We start from the raw sequence: 23,124 nt of genomic DNA, 5'->3' as shown, positions 1-23,124 counted from the left end.
CCCAGGTCGTTAAGAAACCCCTCATCGTTAACGGTAGCTAGGTCATTGATTTCGGATGGCAGCGCCGCAGCAGTGAACTTCCCCTGGCCGGTGTCGGCAGGAACCAAAGGGTAAGGCGGCATGCTTTGTGCCTTTGTAGGGAACGCATCCTAAACGCGCCGAAAACAGGCCCCACGTCGCCGGCAGCACTGCCTAAAACGTTTGTCCCCAAAGAGCTGAATAGGCCCCTTTCAAGTGACCTGTCACAAAGGGAAAGGAAGGAGCACTCGAAGGCTGGACTCTTCATTCTGTGAACATGGACAGAGGCATCAAGAGGTGCCGCCTCAAGTCCTTCAAGATACCTGTCGTTTGCCTCCCGCCTTCAAGCAGCAAATTCGCGTTCATTTTTTTTATGTATGTCTGAGCCTGCCAACAAGCGCTCTTCGAAAACAATGTCCGGCGATCAATTAATCATAATTTCTTGCTTTCAAAAGCACCGATAAAAAACATGCCTCCAGCCAGCCTCTATGTCAGCCGGGGCACAGAAAAAAGCAAAATTAAGAAATCCCACTGGCAAAGAGCGCCGGCTTTGCGCGCGAGAACGCGCCACCAACCCCCCTCGTCCTCACTCTCCTTCTCCCGCTCCGCGTGCACGCGCGGCTGAACGTAGCACGCGCTCCCGAGCGAGCGGGCTGCGCAGACTCCGCAGACAGCCACGCGCAGCGCGGGCGCGGATGCGCGTAGGTTTTGTAGTTCCTCTCCGCTCCGCTGGAAACCGAGCGCTGGCGTTGCGGAGCAAACTCCAGCTTTGGTTCCCCGGGCTGCGCGTAGATTTTGACGTGGTCTCCATGGAGGGCGCTGACGCACAGAGCGGCGCAGCGCCCCCTGGCCCAGGTTTTCTCCCCTATGTCAGCCGGGGCACAGAAAAAAGCAAAAATAAGAAACACCACTGCCAAAGAGCGCCGGCTTTGCGCGCACAGACGCACGACCACCCCCCCCCCCCCCTCGTCCTCACTCTCCTTCTCCCGCTCCGCGTGCACGTGCGGCTGCCTGTAGCACGCGCTCCCGAGCGAGCGGGCTGCGCAGACTCCTCAGACAGCCGCGCGCCGCGCGGGCGCGGATGCGCGTAGGTTTTGTAGTTCCTCTCCGCTCCACTGAAAACCGAGCGCTGGCGTCGCGGAGCGAACTCCAGCTTTGGTTGCCTATGGGCCTTGGCATTCGCCGGGAAAGCCGGACTATAGTGCCTAGCCGGACGGATCCGAGATCCCCAGATGTGGTTGTAGCAACAACATGGTAGCCATATGTAACCAAATCGAAGTTGGTATGAGGTGTATGTGTGAGGTGCAAAAAGTATGTACTATAGCGTGTTGCACAATTAGAGGCGCGATGTAGAATGCTTCTCCCAGCTAAACCGCGGCATCCTCGCAGTTCATATTTTGCACAGAAATAACATTTTGTTGCTAGTATTTTTTAATACCAAATTTGTTTGGGGTACTTGCCTGCTTCGATCAAAAGAAGTCAGATGTTCCCATCTTATGCGGCGGCGACGACGCCAAACGAACCGCTGCCCCAGCGATGGTACTGGTGGCGCTACCTCATGCTCCTTACAACAACTTAAACCTTCTGCCAAAACGTTCGCCCCCTCTTTTCCTGCTACAGAGTTGTTGTAAGCAGCATGAGGTGGCGTCTCCAGTATCATCGCTGGGGCAGCGGCTCGTCTGGCGTTCGCGCCGCCGCATAAGATGGGAAGATCTGACTTCTTTTGATTGAATCAAGCAAGTACTCCAAACAAATTTGGTATTAAAAAATACTAGCGACAAAATGCCATTTCTGCGCAAAATTTGAACTGCGAGGATTTCACAGTCTAGCTGGGAGAAGCATTCTACAACGCGCCTCTAATTGTGTAACACGCTGTACATACTGCATGCGTGAAATGTGAAATTACGAAGAATAGTACAGTGGCAAGAATAGTGCCTAGAATGGGTGGTATACTACGTGATGGCATGATGATAGGTTTACGTGAGTTGGACCGCGGCAGGGTGGCAAGCACGACCAGAGCGCAATCGCATGTAATCGCGGTGTTGACGGCCAGCCCGCGGCCCGCACGCCCGCTCATTTGGTCCTCGTTATCATGTGGATTAACGTCTACGACGGTCGTTATGTAGTTATGTAGTTTTGATTCTTCAAAGTTTCGTCACTTCCATCAGTGATGAGATGCGTCACGTAACGCATCGCTTTCTGCTCGCATTGAGGTTTGGTGCTGCAAGTTCTACGTAGTACATATACAAGCGGCGCTGAAAAAGTTGGGTGCCGCCGGCGTGTCTCTAGCCCAAGCATCGCGTCATTCGTGTTTGTTGGAGGTGTAGCATGGTGTAGTTCGTGCTTACCGTGAGATGCTGGGATGTACGGATTACGTCCTACTAGAGTGCTGTGTGAGACTACGAAGAGTGCTGTGATGAGTGCGCCGATGTCCGGACGGACATCAGTGTGTCCGTTTATGATCGGCGATGTTGCACGTGCATGTCAGTGTTTATTAGGTGCAGTGGTAATCTATTTACACGCGCTGTGCAACAATCAGACGAAAGTAAGTAATTGACAATTTGTTAGACTGCACTACAGAGCTCAAAACTCGGAAAATGGGAATGCACATGATGCAGTTTTCGCATGTTGGAGTGGACCGAAAAATAAGTGCCCAGCCCACACCACCGAGATGCGCATTGCCACAGGTGAAATGGTTCAGGTTTCTGTAAAATAGCTGCCTGGCACAGTACCTTCCTAAATGTTCAGGCTTTGTACTATTGTTGAAGGCCACTTTATCATTAATAAAGGAACGAATATGCTTTATGTGTTAATGATAGTGCTTTTTCAACATATATTATGTTCATTTTTTTTCTCGATTTTCCTTATAGTTTCCTTCGTTTTTCATGCTAGACAAACACAAATGGTGCACTTTTAAACTTGTCAGTCCAAAGCTGAACATGAATATCTGCCATGCATGTGACAGCTTTAATGCTAGAAAGGTTGACGTGTATAGGCACCGTGCTGAAACCCAGGGGGCAGCACTCGCGACGAACAGGCAGCGCCACGAGTGATCGCCACAACAGTTTGATAGGGAGACGCGCGGCCGCCTAGGCAGGGCGCGCGCTTGAAAAGGCGGCCTGCGCAACGAAATGGTAGCAGTTTTAGCCAGCTCGAGCGACGTAGCGAAGCACAAACGATGCGAGAGCCACACGACACAAGACGCAGAGACAGAGACGAGCCCTGGCCGCCCGCTGGGCGTTAATTTCTAGGCTGGAAACGCGCGAAACGGAAGACGACAGGAGAAGCGCGCGCAGTTGGAAAAGGCCGAGCAAAAAACGAAGGGGGTGGGAGGGTGGGGGCGTAAAAAACACGGTAAAAATGTAAACAAAATACAAAAAAAAACATTTGTGGCGAACGCCCCTCCTCCCAAGTGTGGTACAGCTTCACAAAGGCCAGCTCGAACGCCCCAAGCTGGGGTGGGTGAGAGAGATAAAAAAAAAAAACAAAAAAAAAAAACTGCGGGGAATCGAGCGGCCGAGAAGGGTGGAACGAGTATGGGAGAAGAATAGGAATGAATGAAGCTGTAGTCGAAGAAGAGAAAAAAGCCTAAAAAAAAAGGGACTAGCCTGAAAACTCGAGAACGCGATTACCGGGGCCTGAAGATGCCGCAGGCACTTATATTACGCAGACGGATTTTGAAGAGCTTAAGCTGTTTTCTGGTGAGACGGTTGCCACTTTTCTCGACGATAAAGGAAAGGATGGCAGATGGCACGCGGTCGCTGATACAGTGACACAGCTATGAGAATGAAAACTGCCTTACAGCACCGCACAACCGATCTACAGTTTCTAATACACATTCATGTCTTTCTCTCTGTCACATGTCAGAATTGTAGCATGCTTAATTTTCTTTTTCGTTGAAAGAACGTCCTGCCTCATCCCAACTTGAATGCTAGTTTTCTTTCGTTTTTTTTTTAACGATCCTTAATGCCTCTTTAACGGTACTTTCAAGTCCTCTGCCACAAAATTAAGTTTTGACAGGGGAAGGTAACAGGTGGCAGCCAGCCGCTCGACAACTTGTTTGGAGCAGGATGGCATGTAATGAATGCAAGATCTGTTCAGAGTGTCCACGAATAAGTAGAAAAAAAAAAGATTTTTTTAGTTATTTTTTGTTATAGTCTCGATTGAGCAGTATCGCATGAGAAACGGCTTATCATTCGAGGTTCAACAACTCAGTAGACATCGAAATGTCATTAACACAACTAAATGAATAAAGCGTATGGAATGGCACCTTCTGAATCACATCTACAGAGGAGGGCGAAGTGGACAGCGAAGGATGGCGAGGAAAAAAAAAATATCAGGCTGGGGGACGGACAAAGGAAGCCGCCCAAGAGGAGAAGGAAAGTAGCGGCATAAGCGTAGAAGGAAAGGGTGTGGAAAGAAGAAAAGGAACGAGCTGAGAGGAGGAAAAAATAATGAAAGCAAGCAAGCAAGCAAAAACAAAGTTGCCAAGGCAAATTCGCGAAACTAATGCGCAAGACATAGTAAGTGCGCCATTTAAACACTCCATTCCTGTTGATTACTCTCTGCATTGTACTGGTGCTTATGCAAGCTTTCGTAGACAGGGAAATATAGACCACCGGACAGCATAAGTAAAAATTATGCAATGAACAACTGCATCCACGAGCGCGGCCCACAGGCGCGCACGGCGGTCCTAGTAGCGCTGGTGCCGATGAGTTGCCCAATTTCTTTAAATATTATTTTTTTTTTTTGCGGGTTGAGAAAGGATGCTAATGCAGGTGAAGGTATAGTCTGTCCTCTTTCGGGAAAAATGCTTCGCGGTAAATCTGGACGCGGCAATACCCGGGCATGATTGCCAGCTCAGTGCTCGTTGGAAGGCAGCGATTCGCCTTAGCGTCGCTTCGCTTCGTAAAGCTTATTCGCTGACGCGAAAACAATTTTATCCGGCCAGTGAAAATGTGTGCAATAGCAGCAATCTAAGGTCTGCAACCTAGCAATTAATTTGTGACCATAGAATGCCGCGAATCGAAAGAACGAACGGCGAATGCGCCCTATGCACAGCAGATCCGCCGCGTCTCCGCTGCACGGCCGGGCTGCGTATTGACAAACCATATCCCGTAGGAGCACTCGAGCAGACGACGCTCTGACGCGCTAGCACGTGACAAAACGTCACTTCCGCGAGTAGCAGCGACGCTGTTTCCCCCTATCGCCTTGCGATGAGACTATTCATGGTTTCAGTTTCGTTTCACGCAGGGCTCGCATTTACGTTTTTTTTCCCGCTGGTGTTTGGTCAAAGGTACTCATGTTTCGGTGTCGTTTTCGCGCAGCGCCCGTATTTTCGCACGGCTGTCGGCTGAAGTTGACGTAAAAATAACGCGAATTGCCGTTGGCTAAAACTCCAGGCGCGCCTTATGACGATACGATACTCCTCATGGTTTCAGTTTCGTTTCGCGCATTCTTTTTCCCCACTGGTGTTTGTCAAAGGTACGCATGTTTCGGTGTCGTTTTCGGGCAGGGCTCGTATTTCCGCACGGCTGTCAGCTGAAGTTCACGTAACAGTCACGCAAATTGCCGTCGGCTGAAAGTTCGGCCGCGCGATCACGTTAACTTCGGTCCAGTGACCACTGCGCGGGCTTTTTGCTGTGGTGTTCTGTAAACGTCGGTAGGTCACTGGTCACGTGTCAACGTAAATTTCAGTTCAGTGGTTACTTGCGCGGCTGTTCTTGTTCTGGAATCGTCGCTCGGCTCGGCTGCACCACGTAGTTTGCACTTCTCCCCATCCGCATAGCTCCGCGCAGTTCGTCCGGTACTTCTGGGTTGTACTGTACGCACGTACACTTGGCTCATCCGTTGCGCGTTGCGCTAACCAGGGTGATTTTGTGCTTGGCGCACTTGTGTGTCAATTGCGGATAACTAGAGACGATGGACGAGCTCCCAGAGCCGCTCGAGCTCGTAAAAGATGAGCTCGCGTCGAAAGGGCACGAATCGGTGTATCGAGCGAACCTGGCAAGCGAGGCAGCCGTCAACGAATGGCTGGAAGCCTACAGCGTCGAAACCAACACGTCTTGGATCGTGCAGAAGGTTCAAAAGGATGGAGAAAGGTACGTACATTGCCGATCAGCCCGTATTGCTCTTAGCAGTATATTTCAATCATTGTGAAATAATTTATACTCGGCTAGTGCTATATGTGGGTTGGATTTTAGTCAATTTAATAAAAAGCGGAGCTACACTTCTCGTTTATACTGGAGTCGAAAGTACACGAGCGCAATATATTAGGCGATAGTTTCCATGCAGACCTATGGAGTTAGCTGGCAAGCGCGAGAGCAGGGACTCTTGAAGTCATCACCTCGAAGCTAAATGACTAATTGTAGAAATGATGACACAAAGTGCTAGTCACATGCCGTCAATCTGATAACTTTCCCTTGTAAACGTTCGTAAAATCAGTTTACAAAAAAAAAAAAAAAAAAAGGCCAAAGAACTTATACTCAGTGAACATCTGCCGCAAATGTTAATATCATTATAGTATACATTATAATGTCCACGTTGAAGAGAGTAGAAAGTGGACATGTACCGAATACCCACATATGCCCACACGTCTCCTGATGAGATATTAAATGATATTCTGTAGATATGTAGCCAATATCTTTTTAGGGGTTGTGAGCTGTGTAGTAAGAGTACAGCACTTTCTGATAAGAACAATCGTACCAACTGCTGAAAAATGCCAAAGAAGATAATTGTTTATCCAAGGTAAAAATTTCCTACTGGTTTCTTGCTGGGATCGTACTAGTTCCAGTAGTACTGGTTTATTAACACATATCGGTAGCGGCTGAGCCTCCCTGCAGAAGGTCGGTTGGGTGCATTGGCTCTGGTGGGCCTGTTGACCTATGAAAATCTTGGTGCAGCAGCTGCCTAGAGCCGCACTATCAAAACGAAGACAAGGGCAAAGGTTTTATAAGTATGAATCATACTTTATTATTTTCCATGTCTACAAAAGTTCTGCAATCTGCATGGACACTTTTGTCTTTCAGTCTGGTACTGCTGCAAGTGTTCCAGCTTCAATCAGATGTTGCAATGAAGTTGGCTGCATAGAAAGATTTTTCAGAAAAACACGCTAGCAATACCACACTACTTTAATTTAAATATCAACAATTTGGAAAGCAGCCATTCAAGAACAATGCATTTGGTGGGAATCCACAAAGGAACAGGTCAAGTGCGATAGAATCATGTGACCTTGAATGAAAATTTTTAGTGCAGGGTGCTTTCACTGGAACACGTGAAAAGGTTTTAGGTGGCTCAAATGTTGCCTGAACTTGTGCACATTGAACCACATACTACCACTATGTTGCATTCATTCAGCAATGAGAACTTTATTCCTAGGAACAGTGTGAGTGCCTCACCTTAAACTGAGGTCTCATAACCGCTGGTATTACCAGTGAAGTTACAGGCATAGATGCTAGCCAGAGATGTGGAAGACTGGCTGGACCTTCGAGCGGGTAGCCTGCCACAACGGCTGGAGCAACGACCGTAAGCTCCATAACATTCATTTTGTACTCAAGGACTTCGCTAGGGCTTGGTTTGAGAACCACGAGAGCACCCTATCCACCTGGCAAACATTTCGACGAAATCTGTTGGCTATATTCCCCAAACCACCGAGAGAAAGCTGAAGCAGTGCTACAAGTAGTGGAAGAACGAAAGCGCCTGCATGTATGTGGAGGACGTGACACGTCTATTCAAGCGTGCTGACCCTTCCATGGCGAAGGAGAAGCTCCACCACCTCATGTGTGGAGTAAACCAATTTATTCGTGGGCCTTCTGCGCAGTCCGCCAAGGACTGAATTCATCACCAAGGCGACTACTATGGAAGTACTCCTGCAACGCACCCACCAGTGCAATCGGGATGGCAGTATGCTTGGGCCTGCACCGAATGTTCGATGCCACCAGGAAGTCATGTGACCGTTTTATGTAAACTGATCAGGTAAATCAGGTCAGACAGGAATTACAAGCCCTCCAGCTGCCTTCTGGCACACCTTGTTACATTGCTGTCTGAAGTCGTCCGGGACGAGGTGCACCTGGTAGCGCAGCAGCAGCAACATGTGTCTGAAGTTCCTTGCCAGCTTGACGACAGCCTTGCCTACGCAACGGTGAACAGCCGCTTGAGACTGAAGCCCATCTGTCGGCCCGCCAGAATCCTGCGACATACGGCTGCTATGATTCTCGATTTCGTCTCCTCTTCGTTACCGTTCTCTAAGCCCGCACCGAGTCACCAGCTATCCTGAGCGGCATTCTGTCAGCATGCCGGGAAGCTAGTTCAGGCAGCCTTCGGAGGTAAGGCCGCCGACGTCGAAAAAACTGAAGATCCTCAGCCACCGATAAACTGATTTCTCACAGGGGCAGGGTAACGACAGCATCCGACACGCTACCTCTGGTATGGGGCAATAGATAGAATTGACATGATCGCATTACTTAATACTGATGCAGACTATGAGTCGCCTTCACCCAGGATCTGAGCAAAGTTTTGAAGCCATGGTTGGGTCCTAGCATTCGCACGGCTGGAGATCACCTCATTACCCCAGCAGGAAGGTGCACAGCCCAAATCAGTATCCACGGTTTCGTTTACGTCAGTGAATTCGTCACCTTGTGTGTGTTTTTCATCCTGGGCCTCGACTTTCTGCATGTCAGCGGTGCTGTCATTGACCTATACGAAGCACGAGTCACATTCTCGATGAAACAGACTCTGGCGCACAGTGACACAGAAGATCCAGGAATCAATGCTCTAAATATAGTCAAAGACGACGTAATGCTACCACCTCGGTCCAGTGTGCTGGTCTTAGTAAGGAACGACTCATTTCGCGACTACAAAGGTATTGCGAAATGCCACCATTCACTGTTGCTCAAGAAGGGAGTAGCTATCACACGCGGTCTTGTCGAGCTGAAGGATGGCCTATGAGTGTTCCTGAAAAACAACTTCACCAATGAGATTCAGCACTTCGCCAAGGTAATGGCTGTCACCTTCCTCCACGATGTGGACGGGTTGCAGAGTTTGTGCCCTGTGGAGACGAATCTTAAAGAGAATGACACACATGCAATGTCCTTCAAAAGGTTAAAATCAATGTTGCTTCAGATGGTTAAAATCAATCTTGGCTTGTCATCTCATCAGAAGAGTCTTCTGTTGCCCTTGCTGGCTGACTTTGAACAACATTGCTTGCTGACGAACTCCAAGGTCGGTCATACGCTTGTAGCCAAGCATTGCATTGTCACCGATGCAGCCACGTCACCAGTTTGCCAGCGTCCATACCGTGTTTCGCCTAAAGAATGTGAAACTATTCAAATTCAAGTCGACAAAATGCTTGCATACGATGCTATACAGCCGTCAAAAAGAGCCCGTGGACGTCATCAGTGGTTCTGGTGAAAAAAGAAAGACAATACTTTGCAGTTCTGCATTGATTACAGGAAACTAAATAACATTACTGAAAAGAATGTATACGCACTCCCCAGGATTGATATGCTTGATCGATTATGCGACGCCAATTTTTTCCCTTCCTTAGATCTCAAAAGTGGATATTGGCAGATAGAAGTGGACGAGCGAGACATAAGAAAATGGCGTTCATGATACCTGATGGTCTGAACGAATTTAAGGTGCTCCCGTCTGGGCTTTGCTCCGCTCCAGCAATGCTCCAACGCATGACAGCCACTGTTTTAACTGCTCTGAAGTGGCAGTCGTGCCTTGTGTACCTGGACAATGTGGTCATTTTCTCTTCGAGCATCTATTAACACTTGGAGCAATTGCAAACTGTCCTTCAAGCTTTTCAATCTGCACAACAAACCATCAAGCCAGAGAAATGTCATTTCGCCTATAAGGAGCTCCGTTTCTTAGAGCATGTTGTCTGCGCACAAGGTGTTCTTCCAGATCCCGACAAGACTGGTGCAGTCTCCAGTTTTCCACGAGCAACTGACAAGAAGGCCTTAAGACACTTTTTGGGTCTCCTCATATTATCGATGCTTTGTTCAAGATTCCTCTCGCATAACTGAGCCATTGACAACCTGGATTCGAGATGACACATCCATTTTATGAGGGAGTGCCCAAGACGAAGCCTTCAAGGAGCTCTGCCGCTGCATTCGATGTCCACCAATACTAGCTCATTCTGACGAGAATTCAGAAACCAATGTCCACACTGAAGCCAGCAACTTTGGTCTTTGGGAAGGCCAGTGCAGAACGAGTCATCACCTACACATGCCGCACACTTTCTCAATCGGAAAAGAACTTATCGACAGAAAAAGAATGTCTTGCTGCCATCTGGCCTTTCAGTAAGTTCTGACCATACATCTACGGATGACCATTTCGCGTAGTCAGCGATCACCACTTGCTATGCTGGCTAGCCAGCATATTAAACCTTTCTAGCCGGTTGGCCAGATGGAGCCTCCGGTTGCAGGTGTATGACGTGACAGTCGTCTGCAAGTCCAGACGGCAGCACCAAGATGCGGACTGTTTATCACGTGCGCCCCTTGAACCGGCTTCGCAAGAGACGACCGAAGACTGCCCTTTTCTTTGTGCCATTAGCGTGTCCCGCATGGCGCAACTTCAACAGACAGACTCCGAGTTGGTGTCGCTCGTTGAGTACCTGGAGGGCTTTAACATTTGTGTACCATGTGCGTTTCGCCGTGGGCTGCAGTCCTTCATTCTGCGGCATGGAGTCCTCTACAAGCACAACTTTGTCAGCAACAAGGAGATGTTTCTGCTTGTTGTACCATCCTAGTTATGCTCTCAAATCTTGAGTGTTTATCATGATGAACCATCCACCGGCCACTTTTGGGGTCAGTCGTACACTGGCAAAGATTCGGCTGAAGTATTACTGGCCCAGATTACTACCATCAGAGCGTAATTACATTAAAACATGCCAACGATGCAAGTCTCCTCCTCTGAAACGAGCTGGCTTTCTGCAGCCCATAGCGCCACCAAAGACCCCTTTCCAGCAAGTTGGCATGGACCTCCTCGGCCCCTTTCCGAAGTCGTTCACTAGAAAATGATGGATTGTGGTCGCGATGCCACGTTCAAGTGGTACTGCTGCTGAAGTCGCCAAATTCTTTGTGCACAACATCGTCCCACGCCACGGCGCTCCTGCAGCTATCATTACCAACCGTGGAACTGCATTTACGGCCCGCTGCCAGGTTACCACTCCGCTGGATGCTATGCGGTACGTTGATCCTGACAGTGAGGCTGAACTTGACCTCAACGTTGCCACTTATGTTCAGCGCGGCATCTAGCCAGGCAACGAATACACCGTCAGTAGCAGATCGATGCAGATGCTACAACGTTGGACACTGTTTCATTACCTATGTGTGGGTCTGGACACCCATTCATCGTTGTGGGTGTGTGAAAAATTACTGCGCCACTATTTTTGCCCTCACTTTGTTGTCCGCCGCCTCAGCGACGAAACATACCAAATTTCATCAACCTCATCAGCCCGCTCATCGCATACCAACCAGCACAGCGACGTTGTGCATGTTGTGCGAATGAAACCTTACAAGTGACCTCCCAACTGACTTTAAGGCTGACTGCGGCTTTTGTGTGATGTGTGACCAGTCATTTAGCTCCCTGTAGGCTCTTTCTCTCTGTTTTGTCCGGCGGTAACACCGCGTCAGGGCAATGCTGCAGGAGGAGGGGGACAGTGACACGTATATTATATGTGTAGAAGAAAGACAAGTAGAGATGAAGGACGGAGAAGTGTAGGCCCGTTCTAGATGCCCTCATTCAGCGGTTGCAGTAGTTCTGTTCTGTGCTGTACTTCTGCGTAACAACTGTTACGATACTGCCTGAGAGCAACCGAAATGACCGATAAAATGTCTTCGCTGCAACGGAACAGACCACATGCAGCATCACTGCAAGCAAGTTTGGCAACAAAATGAAGCAAACACAGTGAGTTAGCTAGTATGTCAAATCAAGAGTGCAGCTGTTTTACCAAAGAAAGTAAGTCTGAATGGCAACTTCACTCTCACTGACACAGGTAACTCTGGTTGTCTTTTGCGTGCCTCGGCAGCAGCAAGGTGTAGCATATAAATTGTACCTGAGGTAACGGGCCTATATGTTTTTGGAAATAGCACTGTGCCTTCAACCAAGAGTATTGGAAGACACAATGAGGACTTGTGTATTAACAGTATTTTGGCAAAGGATGTCCCAATCTTTGTTGCACCAGACGGAGCCCAGTCTGCGGATACACTTGCTGAATTCCTTACATCATGCATGCAAGAGTGGCAGGTTGTCTCTGGCTTTGGCATCAAAATGACTATCCTTTTGCCCACGTAGGCAGCAAGTAGTGCCTGCTAGACTACGGGACAGTCACAGTGTTTTATGAAACAGTCGTCGTATGTTTTTGTTAGTGTGTGTGTGTGTGCGGTTGTTGTTTTTTTCTCTGCTTAACAAGGACGTCAAGAAATGTCAGGATAACTAAGTGTTAGCTACAGAGTGATAGCTATCTATATTTACTTTCCTATGAATGACTTTCTGTCCTCCAATGTTAGAGGGCACAGATTTTGTGCGATGATGCATCAAGAGAACTATCACCATCATTGATAATTTGTGGTGTGTGCGAACTACAGAGCAACTGCTGGAACAAGAATGCATCTGTGTGCGCATGTTGTGCAAACTGAGTACGAAACATGATGTGTTCATGTAATACATCAAAAAAGGTTGGCTGATGTGATGAAGTCTAGGAGCGAACGATGATGCAGTTCCTGCGTCCAAGCGGCATATGACCATGGATTATGGGGGGAGAGGTCAGCTGCCACCAGGTCCCGGATCCGCGTCTGCTTCAACACTCGACATTCGCACAGCAGGTGGTGGACATGGTGGTGGTAGTGTGTTCATGTTTGTTCTGTAATTGCGACCATATTAAACCTTACCTTTCCTTTAATTACCTCATCATGTCATAGTGGCAGTGGCTTAACTCCACCCTAAGTGAGTGAAAGAGAGAACACTTGTGTAGTTCTTTGCAGCCACGCAAGTTTCTTAACGGCTCGTGGTGGTCGAGGAAAAATGCTATGTCACATGCGCAGAGTACATATTTAGCAATCAATTCCCTCCAATCACTTCATTTGAAATTTACTCTTGAACAAACATTTATTAGGCTTCATGCTCTTCTACATTATGAAAAATGTAGTAGGCTCAGCGAGAGATACCGCTGCCACTGGTATGCTGCCATCTTTTTTACGAGGGCGGCCCCTATACTGTGAATACTCAACTCACAACATGCCATCGCCCTGCTGTGCTTCTCACAGTCTCTTAATAAAACATCATCGGATCACATTTTTCGTAAGCAATACCATTACTGACTCACTGAGAGGCAAAACCATGCTCCACTAAATTTGATAATAAAACACCACAGCAGCCCGTTTGAAGCAGGGAAAGCAATTTGGAGCAGAATAGAGCAAATGGAACAGCACTTTCACCCCTAGTGACAACACAACAAAAGACACCGATATCCCCATCATCACAGGGTGCCCTGATGCTGCACAGCAACTGTGAACAAAATGTGCAAGCATTTCTGAATTCTTTTCAAATGTGCTACAAAGATATTCAAAAAATCGTTTTTGCCATACAGCATCAGGCTAGACCATTAAGTGAGAAAAAAAGTCATTAGGATAACCGTAACACTTGTAGCATTAATAGTCGGATATCAGTAATGCGCACTCTGCCTCCCGCGAAACTGTAGGCGAAAGTAACCTTTCTCTGAGCATGAAGAGCTTTTCCCTCGAAAGGCGCCACTGCGATGTAGCTTTTCGAACTATAAGCTCTCTTCGTAAAGGCAAGCAACTTCAGTTTTAAAAGCGAACATCGTTCTCGACTGCAACGGACCGCAGTAGTTCGGACGGATCACATTTTTTATAAGCCATCGGATTTTTGCCTGTTTATATACTATCGGGCTAGCTTTCTAGCTTTAAACGCAACTACCAGCACCTCACGGGATCGCAGTACGGTAGAATAAACCGTGATCATCGGAATGCGGTGGAAAAATTCGAGGCAGTAACACATATAAAGCCAAACACACCTGAGCAGAATAATACAGCGGCGGTCATCACTGCCGATCTGCACTGGTAGCCGTTGTGCCAGCTTGCGTCACGGTTCGTCTTTGCGATTTAAATTAGTTCTCACAGACCTGCTGGACTTCAGACCAACCTTACCACACCATACACAACTAGATGACCACAAAAGGAGCGAGAGACACTTCTTACTTACCCAATAATCACCGGACTCGGCCTTGTAGAGAAGACCGCTTAGTCTGTTCAAATTTACACAGACGCTTCGGAAGTAACGCCCTCAAATCACTCATACTGACAACGACATTTAAATCATGTCAAAAATGCCAAATACTAGCCGTAGATCTACCACGTTCACGAAATACCGTCGCCACCAACCGCCGTCACTCTATAAGCGTTGCGTTCCGTGGTTGCGTTGCTCCTCCTTGCTCGTCTAGACTTCGGAACGGCTACTTTTGGCTCGTAGAGGCTTGAGCCGAGAGACGTCAATGCGCTCGTAGGCAAGGTCAATGTACAACTGGTCGCGCAACTTGGAAGAAAACGCGTGCAGCTGCCTACTGCCAGCGGCATCAACTCGATGATGAGGGCTCCTGCGAACTGTGAGGCAAATTACTAGCGCACAGAAAATAAGATCTGCCAGAACTCCAAAGAACTAGAAAGTAAACATAATATTCGCGCTCAGGAATGAATGCAGTTTTTGTTTCTTGCGTAAGAAAAAACGTGTCACATTTTTAATAATATTTTAACTTGTTTCTAACGGCCTCTCTCGGCCACTTATTATCCGCTGCGTAGTTGCCCAAAGCTCAGACATGGCGGCTTTTTTCATCCGCGGGATGGGTGCGTCATCGGCCCCGGTTCAACGTTCATCGTTGCGCGCTGCGTACAGAGTGGGTTATCTGTAACAAACAGTCAGTATTTTATTATGCTGGTTGTGGTAGAGCTTTACAGCAAGGCGAAGACTGTGTGTGCTCGATGAGAAACTGATTGCCGCTGCATGTGCGCATTTCCGGACGATGGGACAATGCTGCGTCACAGCTCGGCGGTTCGGCTCGGCCTCCCAGGCATGTCGCAAAAGAGGTGGCTTAATTGTTTTACGGATACACGTCTGCATGAGCGGCGTATCGCTGCATGTTTTAATTGAACGGTGAAGGTGAGATTTTATTGCCCCCAAGATGCGTGTCGCATTGCTCAAAGCCTTCCGTTCCGCTCCCTTTGCTGCGTGTTTTGCTTACTGCGTCGTATTACCGCACCAACGTTCGCTGAACGTGCTTTAGCTGTTATTACAGTGATGTTCCTATTGTCAATGGGATCTTTCTCATGAACATGTTAAATGCTTAAGTGGTAAATTTGTAACCTCACATTGACTCCTCTCAGTGGCAAATGAAGCGCGAGTAAAATAATGGAATCATGAACAGGGCGAGATTTATTGGAGAAAAGCTATATCGTAGATATTTTGACTTCTCAGCCGCATTAACTTCTAAATACTAGTAATCCCAATTTGAATTGCTTACCTAAGCTCTTACAGGTTGGCGTTCTAGCGCTAGCGTTAGTTATTCCGTTCGTTTGTTTTTGTTGTTCTTTGACACTGATATGTACTTTGTTAGCAAGATTTTTTACCCTTTTATAATCTCACCGCGTCTCGTTAGGAGACCTACGCTGAGGTCATTTTGTTATCACGAGGATTTCATGAAGACCGTGACGAATGAGCGGTGGTCGCTTTCCTACACTAAAGATTTCATTGTCGTGAATCGTCCATGTAAGTAATCGTGAATTAATAAAGCCTGGCTTTCTATGCAGCACAGCTTCACTCATTTATGCCCTTAGTGAAATGCCTCAAGCCATGTGATTCTATCCATGTGCTTGCCGAAGCCCCAGAATGCGTTTACATGACGCGCGACGAAAGACTAGGCTAACGACCACGGAGGCAGAACGATGCTATGATAAGGTGGTTAAAGATGCCGTAACATTTCAGTTAACGTAAAACTTGACTGTAGAAATCCATGTCAAGTTGGCTGAACAGTTACGGTGTCCATTTTTCTGCCTTATCTGAGCATCGTTCTGCCTCCGTCGTCGTTGGCCTTGTTTTTCGTTTACAAGTAAAAAGACGATCAAATTACCCGCCAAAATCACGTCCCTGTGACGTCACAAGCAACGTCACGTGTTTGTTGTGCCTCACAGTTCGTAGGGGGCGCTGGAAAACTAAAGCCTCGCTCAGAGTCGACACGCAGGCTTCTATGGGAGTTACGCTACCATTTGTTCTTCTACCATGCTCGTAGGCGCTGAAAACCTGCATTTGTTAAATTGTACACCAAAAAGTACGCGACGTAATCTAAACAACAAATAATATTTTATAAACTTCTTACACACTTAGAGCACTTAGAGCGTTGTAGCCGATCGTCAGGAGACACGTCATTGGTCATTGATGTTGTCTGCTACACACTAGCAGACAGCAGATAGAGAAGCCTCGCACCTTACTATGCTGTAGCAAAAATATAATTTATTTCTTCCATGACGCTTCCAATACCTGATCGCGGCAGCTAGCTCACTGTGGCTACCACTTGAAAAAAAAAAAAAAAAAAAAAGAAAACTAGCTTATTGGTGTACGAAATTGGTGTGAAGATTGATATCCAAAATGCAAACCGGCTGCCACCTATAAGCAGCAACGCTCTGGCCAATCTAAACCTTGCGTTTCGTTTGTTAGAGGTTTCCTGCACAAAAGTAGGCTATCCAATGGGACCAGCAAAGCTACTGGTTTATATATATATTTTTTTTTTTTTGTGTGTGTGTGTGTGTGTGTGTGTGTGTGTGTGTGTGTGTGTGTGTGTGTGTGTGTGTGTGTGTGTTTACATGTTTACATATGTTACATATGTGTCACTTATACAATGTTCTGCAACTTTATTGGAACTGTCTTGGAAAATTTTCCTGCCTCGACCGGTGGGAAAATTTTCCGTTTTTGCAGCTTCACCTTCACTGTCGCTCATAAAACCATTATGTTATAGCAATTTAGGTTGAGCACCATGCAGTAACATATATTGTCATTCTTAATTATTTCATTTGTACGGTTTTCAGAATGGTCTTCCACAAGGTTTGGCGCTGCCAACACAGCAAAAGGAACAAAGTATCCGGACGGCGCAACGCTGACTGCATGGCGAGGCTGGACATCAAGATTAAAAAAGTGACCAAAGCCACTAAGAGAAATGATGAATACCTGCGGAGAGACGTGCCCTTGGTTGCAGTCATTAGAATTGATTGCAGACACACACACAGTACGCAGTCAGCAGATGCCCTGCGCCTTCTTCGTGGCACCCGCACTACGCGAGAAACATTCATCCAGTATTTTAGTGACGGGATGAGCGTTGGTGAAGCACGCAGGCTTCATGAAAGCAAGCTGTGTATGGAAGAAAATGGACCGGTGTTGCTGGCCAACGGTGCCATTAACCCTCTTGCAAGAACAGTACAGCACTGGCACAGTGTCTGGAGGTCTGCATGCTTTGGCGGTGGAACCATCGACCCCCTATTGAAACTGGAGGAGAAAGCAGCCCTCTATGCAGCTGAAGGTATGGGAAAACTTGTCACAACACCATGGCTCAGTTTGAGATGCATGTGCATCCAAATAGTGTCTGTTCACTTTGTGAGAAATGCCTGCGTAACTGTAACCTGCCAATTTAGCCAATGCTTGGGGCAAATTTGGTGATTAATATAGAAGCTTGCATTTTGACAGTAACTCGGCATGGTCAATGCAGGTGTCCTTCAGTGTATGAAGACCAGTTCAGAGATTCTTAGGGAATAGAATGCACCCTTAGTCTTCTCTCAGAAAGTAACAGTGTTCTCTCACCAATTTCCAGGCACAGGTGTGACAGTGCGCCGGAGTGACAACAGTACCTGCTGGGCTGCTCTCGTAGTAACCCCCATCATGAAGAGGGCCCAGGCGTTGGACTTTGCAAGAGACATTGTCTTCATTGACTCAACAGCTTCTTGTGACTCTACAAAGTGCAGTGTCACAGTGGTGCTGGTGGCAACAATGGCTGGTGCTGTTCCATTAGCAGTGCTCATTCATAACGACCAGAGCACAGAAGGATACCTGACTGCATTCAAGCTTCTGAGCGACACTCATCCTTTCTGCTTTGGAGGTCAGGGTGTAAGTAAAGCGAACTTGAAACTACAGCATTTTTGTGCATGCATAATCCAATTTTGAAAAAGAAAAGTAACGTTCATGCATGCATTCTACCTCATTATTTACTCGACATAAAATATCCTTGGCCAACAAGAATTGCAAGAGTTTCAAGGCATTTTTTGAGATTCAATTTTAGGCTATGACCTCATCCCTGAAAGCATTCCATAAACGAAATGTAATAGTGATGTTTCCCCACTGTTAAACAAAAAGATAGCACAGCAAGAGCACTGAGCAAAAATGCAATTGCCAGTACTGCATATCGTCAAGCTTGGGTGAACAAAAGAATGGAACAAAGTGTTCAAGTTTAGTAACATGTTTGTGTCATGAAATGGAACAATGTTAGTGCCCCATAAAACTGCCATGGGCACATAAACCATGCTAGTCATACTAAAAATAAACATAATAGTCAGCACCTTGAGTGTCCTTTCCTTGTCCATCGTCTTTTTGTGCTGTTCCTATAAATGAATCCTTACCAACTAGCCTAATTAGCCGTCCTAGCTTAACATACTATGTGACACTTGTCTAAAGCAGGCGTAAAATCTTGCGACGAAATATAAAGAAGACAGAAGCAGCTTTTTTGGTCCATAATATAAAAAGCAGAAGTACTAAATAGTTCAATTCATTAAGCACACTGATGGTGAGGTATTTTTTTTAAATGATAATCCAGCCCTACAGTTGAAGTTACAGATGGGTAAAAAAACGAAATAAGCTTTCACAAAAAGAAAATGAACACAAGAATTTTGAGAAAAATGTGTGCACACAAGAGCCGTTAACAGTAAGATGATCGACCTGACGATCAACTTGGTGTTGTTGTCTAGTTGCATACACAATTAACAAGGAACATAAATTGGAAAGTTCTATTCCACAGTGCCCTGTTACTACTCTGTGAAGTCTAGTCAGGAAGTACGATTTATAATTAGGCCAGCTAAAAAAAAAAATATGAAGTAATACATATTGGAAGTTATTTGATATGAATTCAGCAGACCTTTCTAGATCCAAGGCATATGGTAACTAGCGCTAAAGACAAGGACAGAAGAGAGATGGACACCATGAACACTAGACATCAACTTGGTTTTAATCCAGACAGATGCATTCAATATATATAGGGAAACCATGTACAAAGAATCACAAGCGCATGTGCAACGGCACCTTCTGGTTCGAGAATTGTAATTCTTTGGATGATAAAGATAAGAATGACTTGCTTACGCACGACTGCCGTTCCTCATAAATTAGAAAGGCTTCCAGTATTTCACGCTCCTTCCGGTCTGAACTTGAAAAAAATGACCCATGCCTGATTGTATATTGGAGCACAATTATCCTCACAATGTTTACAATGTGCTACCAAGTGTCCCGAGCCTGACACATGGAACGACAGAATGATACATATTAGAACGATACATCTGATACGTATGTATCGTTCATACATAGATACAATGATACATATCCTAAGGCAGACAGTCAGTGTGCTTATCTAAACAAGAGCATTCTGCACAAGCTGCTTGACAAATCAGAATGAACATGCCTATTCCACCCAAAGTTACTATTAAGTTGAGTCCACAGTATTCGTCTGTCGGTTATTTAATGCTGACAGCACAAACTGCCTTTACTATGTGAGAAAATTTTGTTGGTAAATACAGTTGTCTGAAAGCTGACAGATATCTGCTAGGATTAATGCTATGTGAAGATGTTTAGCAGCAGCTCATCTCAGACATTCTTTTCTTCTAAATAAAAGGCATAACCATTTATGTAAAGTCCGATTTAAAGATGAATGTCTGCTATAATATCAGCAGTACACAAAAACCAAAAGTCCGAGCATGAACTCCAAGGGACACCAATAAAGGCTATCTATTCTTCTTGGCATGACAGGCATATGCTACTGTTTTTCGTGCAGGCACCCAGTGTGTTCATGACCGATAACTCCAGTGCAGAGAAGGCTGCACTGCGGGAAGCATGGCCTTCGGCTAAACAGCTCCTGTGCCATTTTCATGTGGCACAGGCCGAGTGGCGCTGGCTGACAGCTTCTCACAACAATGTTGACAAGACCAATAGACGTCAACTTATGTCAGCATTCCAGGAGGCAAGTTTTATCCAAATGCAGTGTCTTTTTCAAAGTGCGAATTTGCATGAAATTCCAAACAGAGCATAAACAGGCAAATATGTAGGCGCTGCTGCATTTGTCTCTGAACGATTTTGAACTCCAATTTCAGGTCATGTATGCTGATACGGAGGAGAAGCTGGAAGCTGCAAAAGACAGGCTTCGGTCACAACCACACCAGGGCTTCGTTGCGCGGGTGGAGGCTTTTCTCAAAAGAGAAGAGGAGTGGGTGCTACTGTTTCGGACCAATATTATCACACGTGGACACAACACAAACAATTTCTCCGAGGCCACTATCCGTGTTCTCAAAGACATTGTGCTGAACAGGGCAGAAGCTTTTAATGCTGTAGCACTAGTGGATGCAGTGGCTGTGGTGTGGGAGAAGTACTTTGAGAGCCGCATCCTCCGCCATGCCAACAGCCGTGTTGCCAATCATCACCTTTTGTATAAACAATTGCTTTCCAGGATGCCGTCAGGCGCTGCTGATGCCATAAAATCGATTGGCCACAACCTTTATGCTGTGCCCAGTGCTACACGCCAAGGTATAGCGTATGAGGTGTCCGCAGACTTTGGAGTGTGCAGCTGTGCAGCTGGGAAACAAGGCGCCTTTTGCAAGCACCAGGCACTAGTGCATGAGAGTTTCGGAGGACTATTTCCAAATGCTCCCGCGCTGGACACTGATGACAGGTACCAACTGGGCAAGCTGGCCCTGGGTGACAAGTGCCCACCTCGAGAGTTCTTCATGCCTTTCCTTGAAGGACAGGAGCACCCAGAAGAACCCGATGAGGAAATCTGCAACTATGAAAGCCCACAGGCTTCTGAAGCAAGCGGGTTGCATGAAGACCCTCAGCCTTCTACATCAAGACTGTCACCACCTGATGTGAAAGATGCAGATCAGCCCGAACTTGCTCAGGTACATATTTCCCGTAGCGCTTCCTTCCTCACCAAACAAATCTTTTAGCTGGTTACTCTTAGCATACCCATAGGAAGAGAACATATGCACAAGCACAATGCTGACGATTTTCTGCTATACAATTAAAGCCTCAATGATCTGAGCTGCACATTCAAGTCGGCAGCATTCAAATCATATGAGAGACAGTACCGAGCAAGGAACAATGTATTACCTAGTTTTGCCTCTAAGTGTTTGCTGACAAAATATCTGTATCTCAAGCGAGTTTAGCTTCGACAGTCTGTTCTATGACCAGGCCTTCTGTTGCATCAGCATAACAGATATATTAAGAGATATATTAAGCCAGACACTACATATTAAGTAAGAGATATTTGTTGCCAGAGTGAAGTTTAATTTCCAACAAATGAATATCATTCTCTCTATGCCGGTGATCACAACATCATGACAGTAATGCATGCCACAGTCATAGGTGAGCACTCATAGCAATTGCAAAGAAGTGTGCACGCTAATACAAAAAAAAAAAAAAAAAAGCAATAGGCAAATCCTATAGCCTACCCTGCAACTATATGAACCTTCATCACTTGATGGCTATAAAGCTGTGGGCATTCAGGTTTAGATGTGGGCCGAATCTAGCTAACCAGTTCTAAAAACATCTTTTATGCAGGCTAGAGAAGAGGTGTACCAGAGCTTGGAGTCTCAGCTGCGGCGTCTGCATGCCATGAATGTGCACAATCCAGCGTATCTGGAAATCATAAGGAACCTTGGGCATGAGCTGAGCCGTGTGCCCAATGGAAGTGATGCCACAGGGCTCATGATGGCCTTCAAAACAACAGCAGCAGCACGAAGGCGCCGAGGACGTCAAATCCGGGTTCAACCCACAAGCATTGCAAGACGCCGACCGGGTCTGACAAGAGGATCAAAGAGAGTGCCAGCTGGACGCCCGCCAAGCCAACCGGCTTCCAAAAGGCCAAGGAAAAGACACCACTCTCTTCAGAGCAGTGTGCGAGGCAATGTTCCAGGAGCAAAACTGCACTGAAGACATTAGCATCAGATAGTCGCCTGGGCAACTATATTTTGCAGGTTACAGTTTCCAAGCTGCTGTTATTTTGTTGCGATCAAACACTGTGCACTCTTGGATACAGCATAACTTGGGGCCGCTCTCGGGGAGGGGGGGGAGGGGGGGGGATTTTAACTTGCTTCAGTACCGCTCGGCCAGCGCTTGTGAGTGAGAGCCACTCGTATTGGGCGGTGAGGGCTGCTTCGATCAATTCGCTCATGGTGTTGGAGATTCCGAGAACCATGAGCTTATGAGTAGCTGTGGACTTGGGAAGACCCAGGGCCGTCTTGTACGCTTTTCTAAGTGACGCCGCTAGCCGTTCGCTTTCGGCATGAGTGAGACGTGGGTAGAGTGCAGAGTAGGTAATGTGGGAGCAGATGAAAGCTTGAACGAGGCGCAGGAGGTTGGACTCCTGCATGTCATGATGCTTGTTCGAGACTCGCTTAAAGGCCCACTGTCTACCCTCCGGTCGAAAATATTTTCTTCCCCGGTGACTGTGAGACTTCGCCCCTAGAACGCAAGGCCGCAAAATGTTTTTGAAAAGAGTAACTAATAACGCAGTTACAGCCACCGCAATCACCCGATTCTATCATGCCTCTCTCCTTCCGTTCCCTCGCAAAGGTTTTTCACTCTCCTGCCCGAGGTCGTCTAGCCTCCGCAATACAAATTCCCCTTCCTCCTCCGCGTTTGGCGGGAGGTAGGGCGTGGCTCTCCGCGAGCGCGAAAAAAAAAAAAAACGGTCGAGGGAGCGCGCACTGCTGGATTGTCTGGTCGTGGCGAGGGAAAAGCGCGCTGCGAGCGGTAGACACCCATCCTTCTCCCGTCAGTCAGCGAGACGGA

The 23,124-nt window shown here is 46.9% G+C and overlaps 1 protein-coding gene across 1 annotated transcript; it reads left to right on the top strand.

Moving 5' to 3' along the window:
• The first annotated feature begins 5,709 nt into the window (after nt 1-5,709).
• Nucleotides 5,710-22,395, top strand: LOC146180449 (uncharacterized). The gene is made up of 6 exons (XM_084576038.1): nt 5,710-6,119; nt 17,118-17,605; nt 17,894-18,186; nt 20,114-20,299; nt 20,430-21,230; nt 21,892-22,395. The coding sequence occupies exons 1-6, from the start codon at nt 5,941-5,943 to the stop codon at nt 22,261-22,263; spliced, it is 2,319 nt and encodes a 772-aa protein (XP_084432164.1). The 5' UTR covers nt 5,710-5,940; the 3' UTR covers nt 22,264-22,395.
• The last annotated feature ends 729 nt before the right edge of the window (nt 22,396-23,124 follow it).

The sequence above is a fragment of the Amblyomma maculatum genome, chromosome 8 (assembly GCF_055883805.1).
Source record: "Amblyomma maculatum isolate TAMU_Amacu chromosome 8, ASM5588380v1, whole genome shotgun sequence".
Taxonomy (NCBI): domain Eukaryota; kingdom Metazoa; phylum Arthropoda; class Arachnida; order Ixodida; family Ixodidae; genus Amblyomma; species Amblyomma maculatum.
The sequence above is the reverse complement of the archived record's forward strand: the minus strand, read 5'-3'. Positions and strand labels throughout refer to the sequence as shown.

Bases quoted from the DNA above. Each gene is read 5' to 3' on its own strand.
- LOC146180449 (XM_084576038.1), top strand. From the start codon at position 5,941: ATGGACGAGCTCCCAGAGCCGCTCGAGCTCGTAAAAGATGAGCTCGCG. The intron at 18,187-20,113 runs GTAAGTAAAGCG...TTTTTCGTGCAG, and splicing joins TCTGCTTTGGAGGTCAGGGT to GCACCCAGTGTGTTCATGAC. The intron at 21,231-21,891 runs GTACATATTTCC...TCTTTTATGCAG, and splicing joins ATCAGCCCGAACTTGCTCAG to GCTAGAGAAGAGGTGTACCA.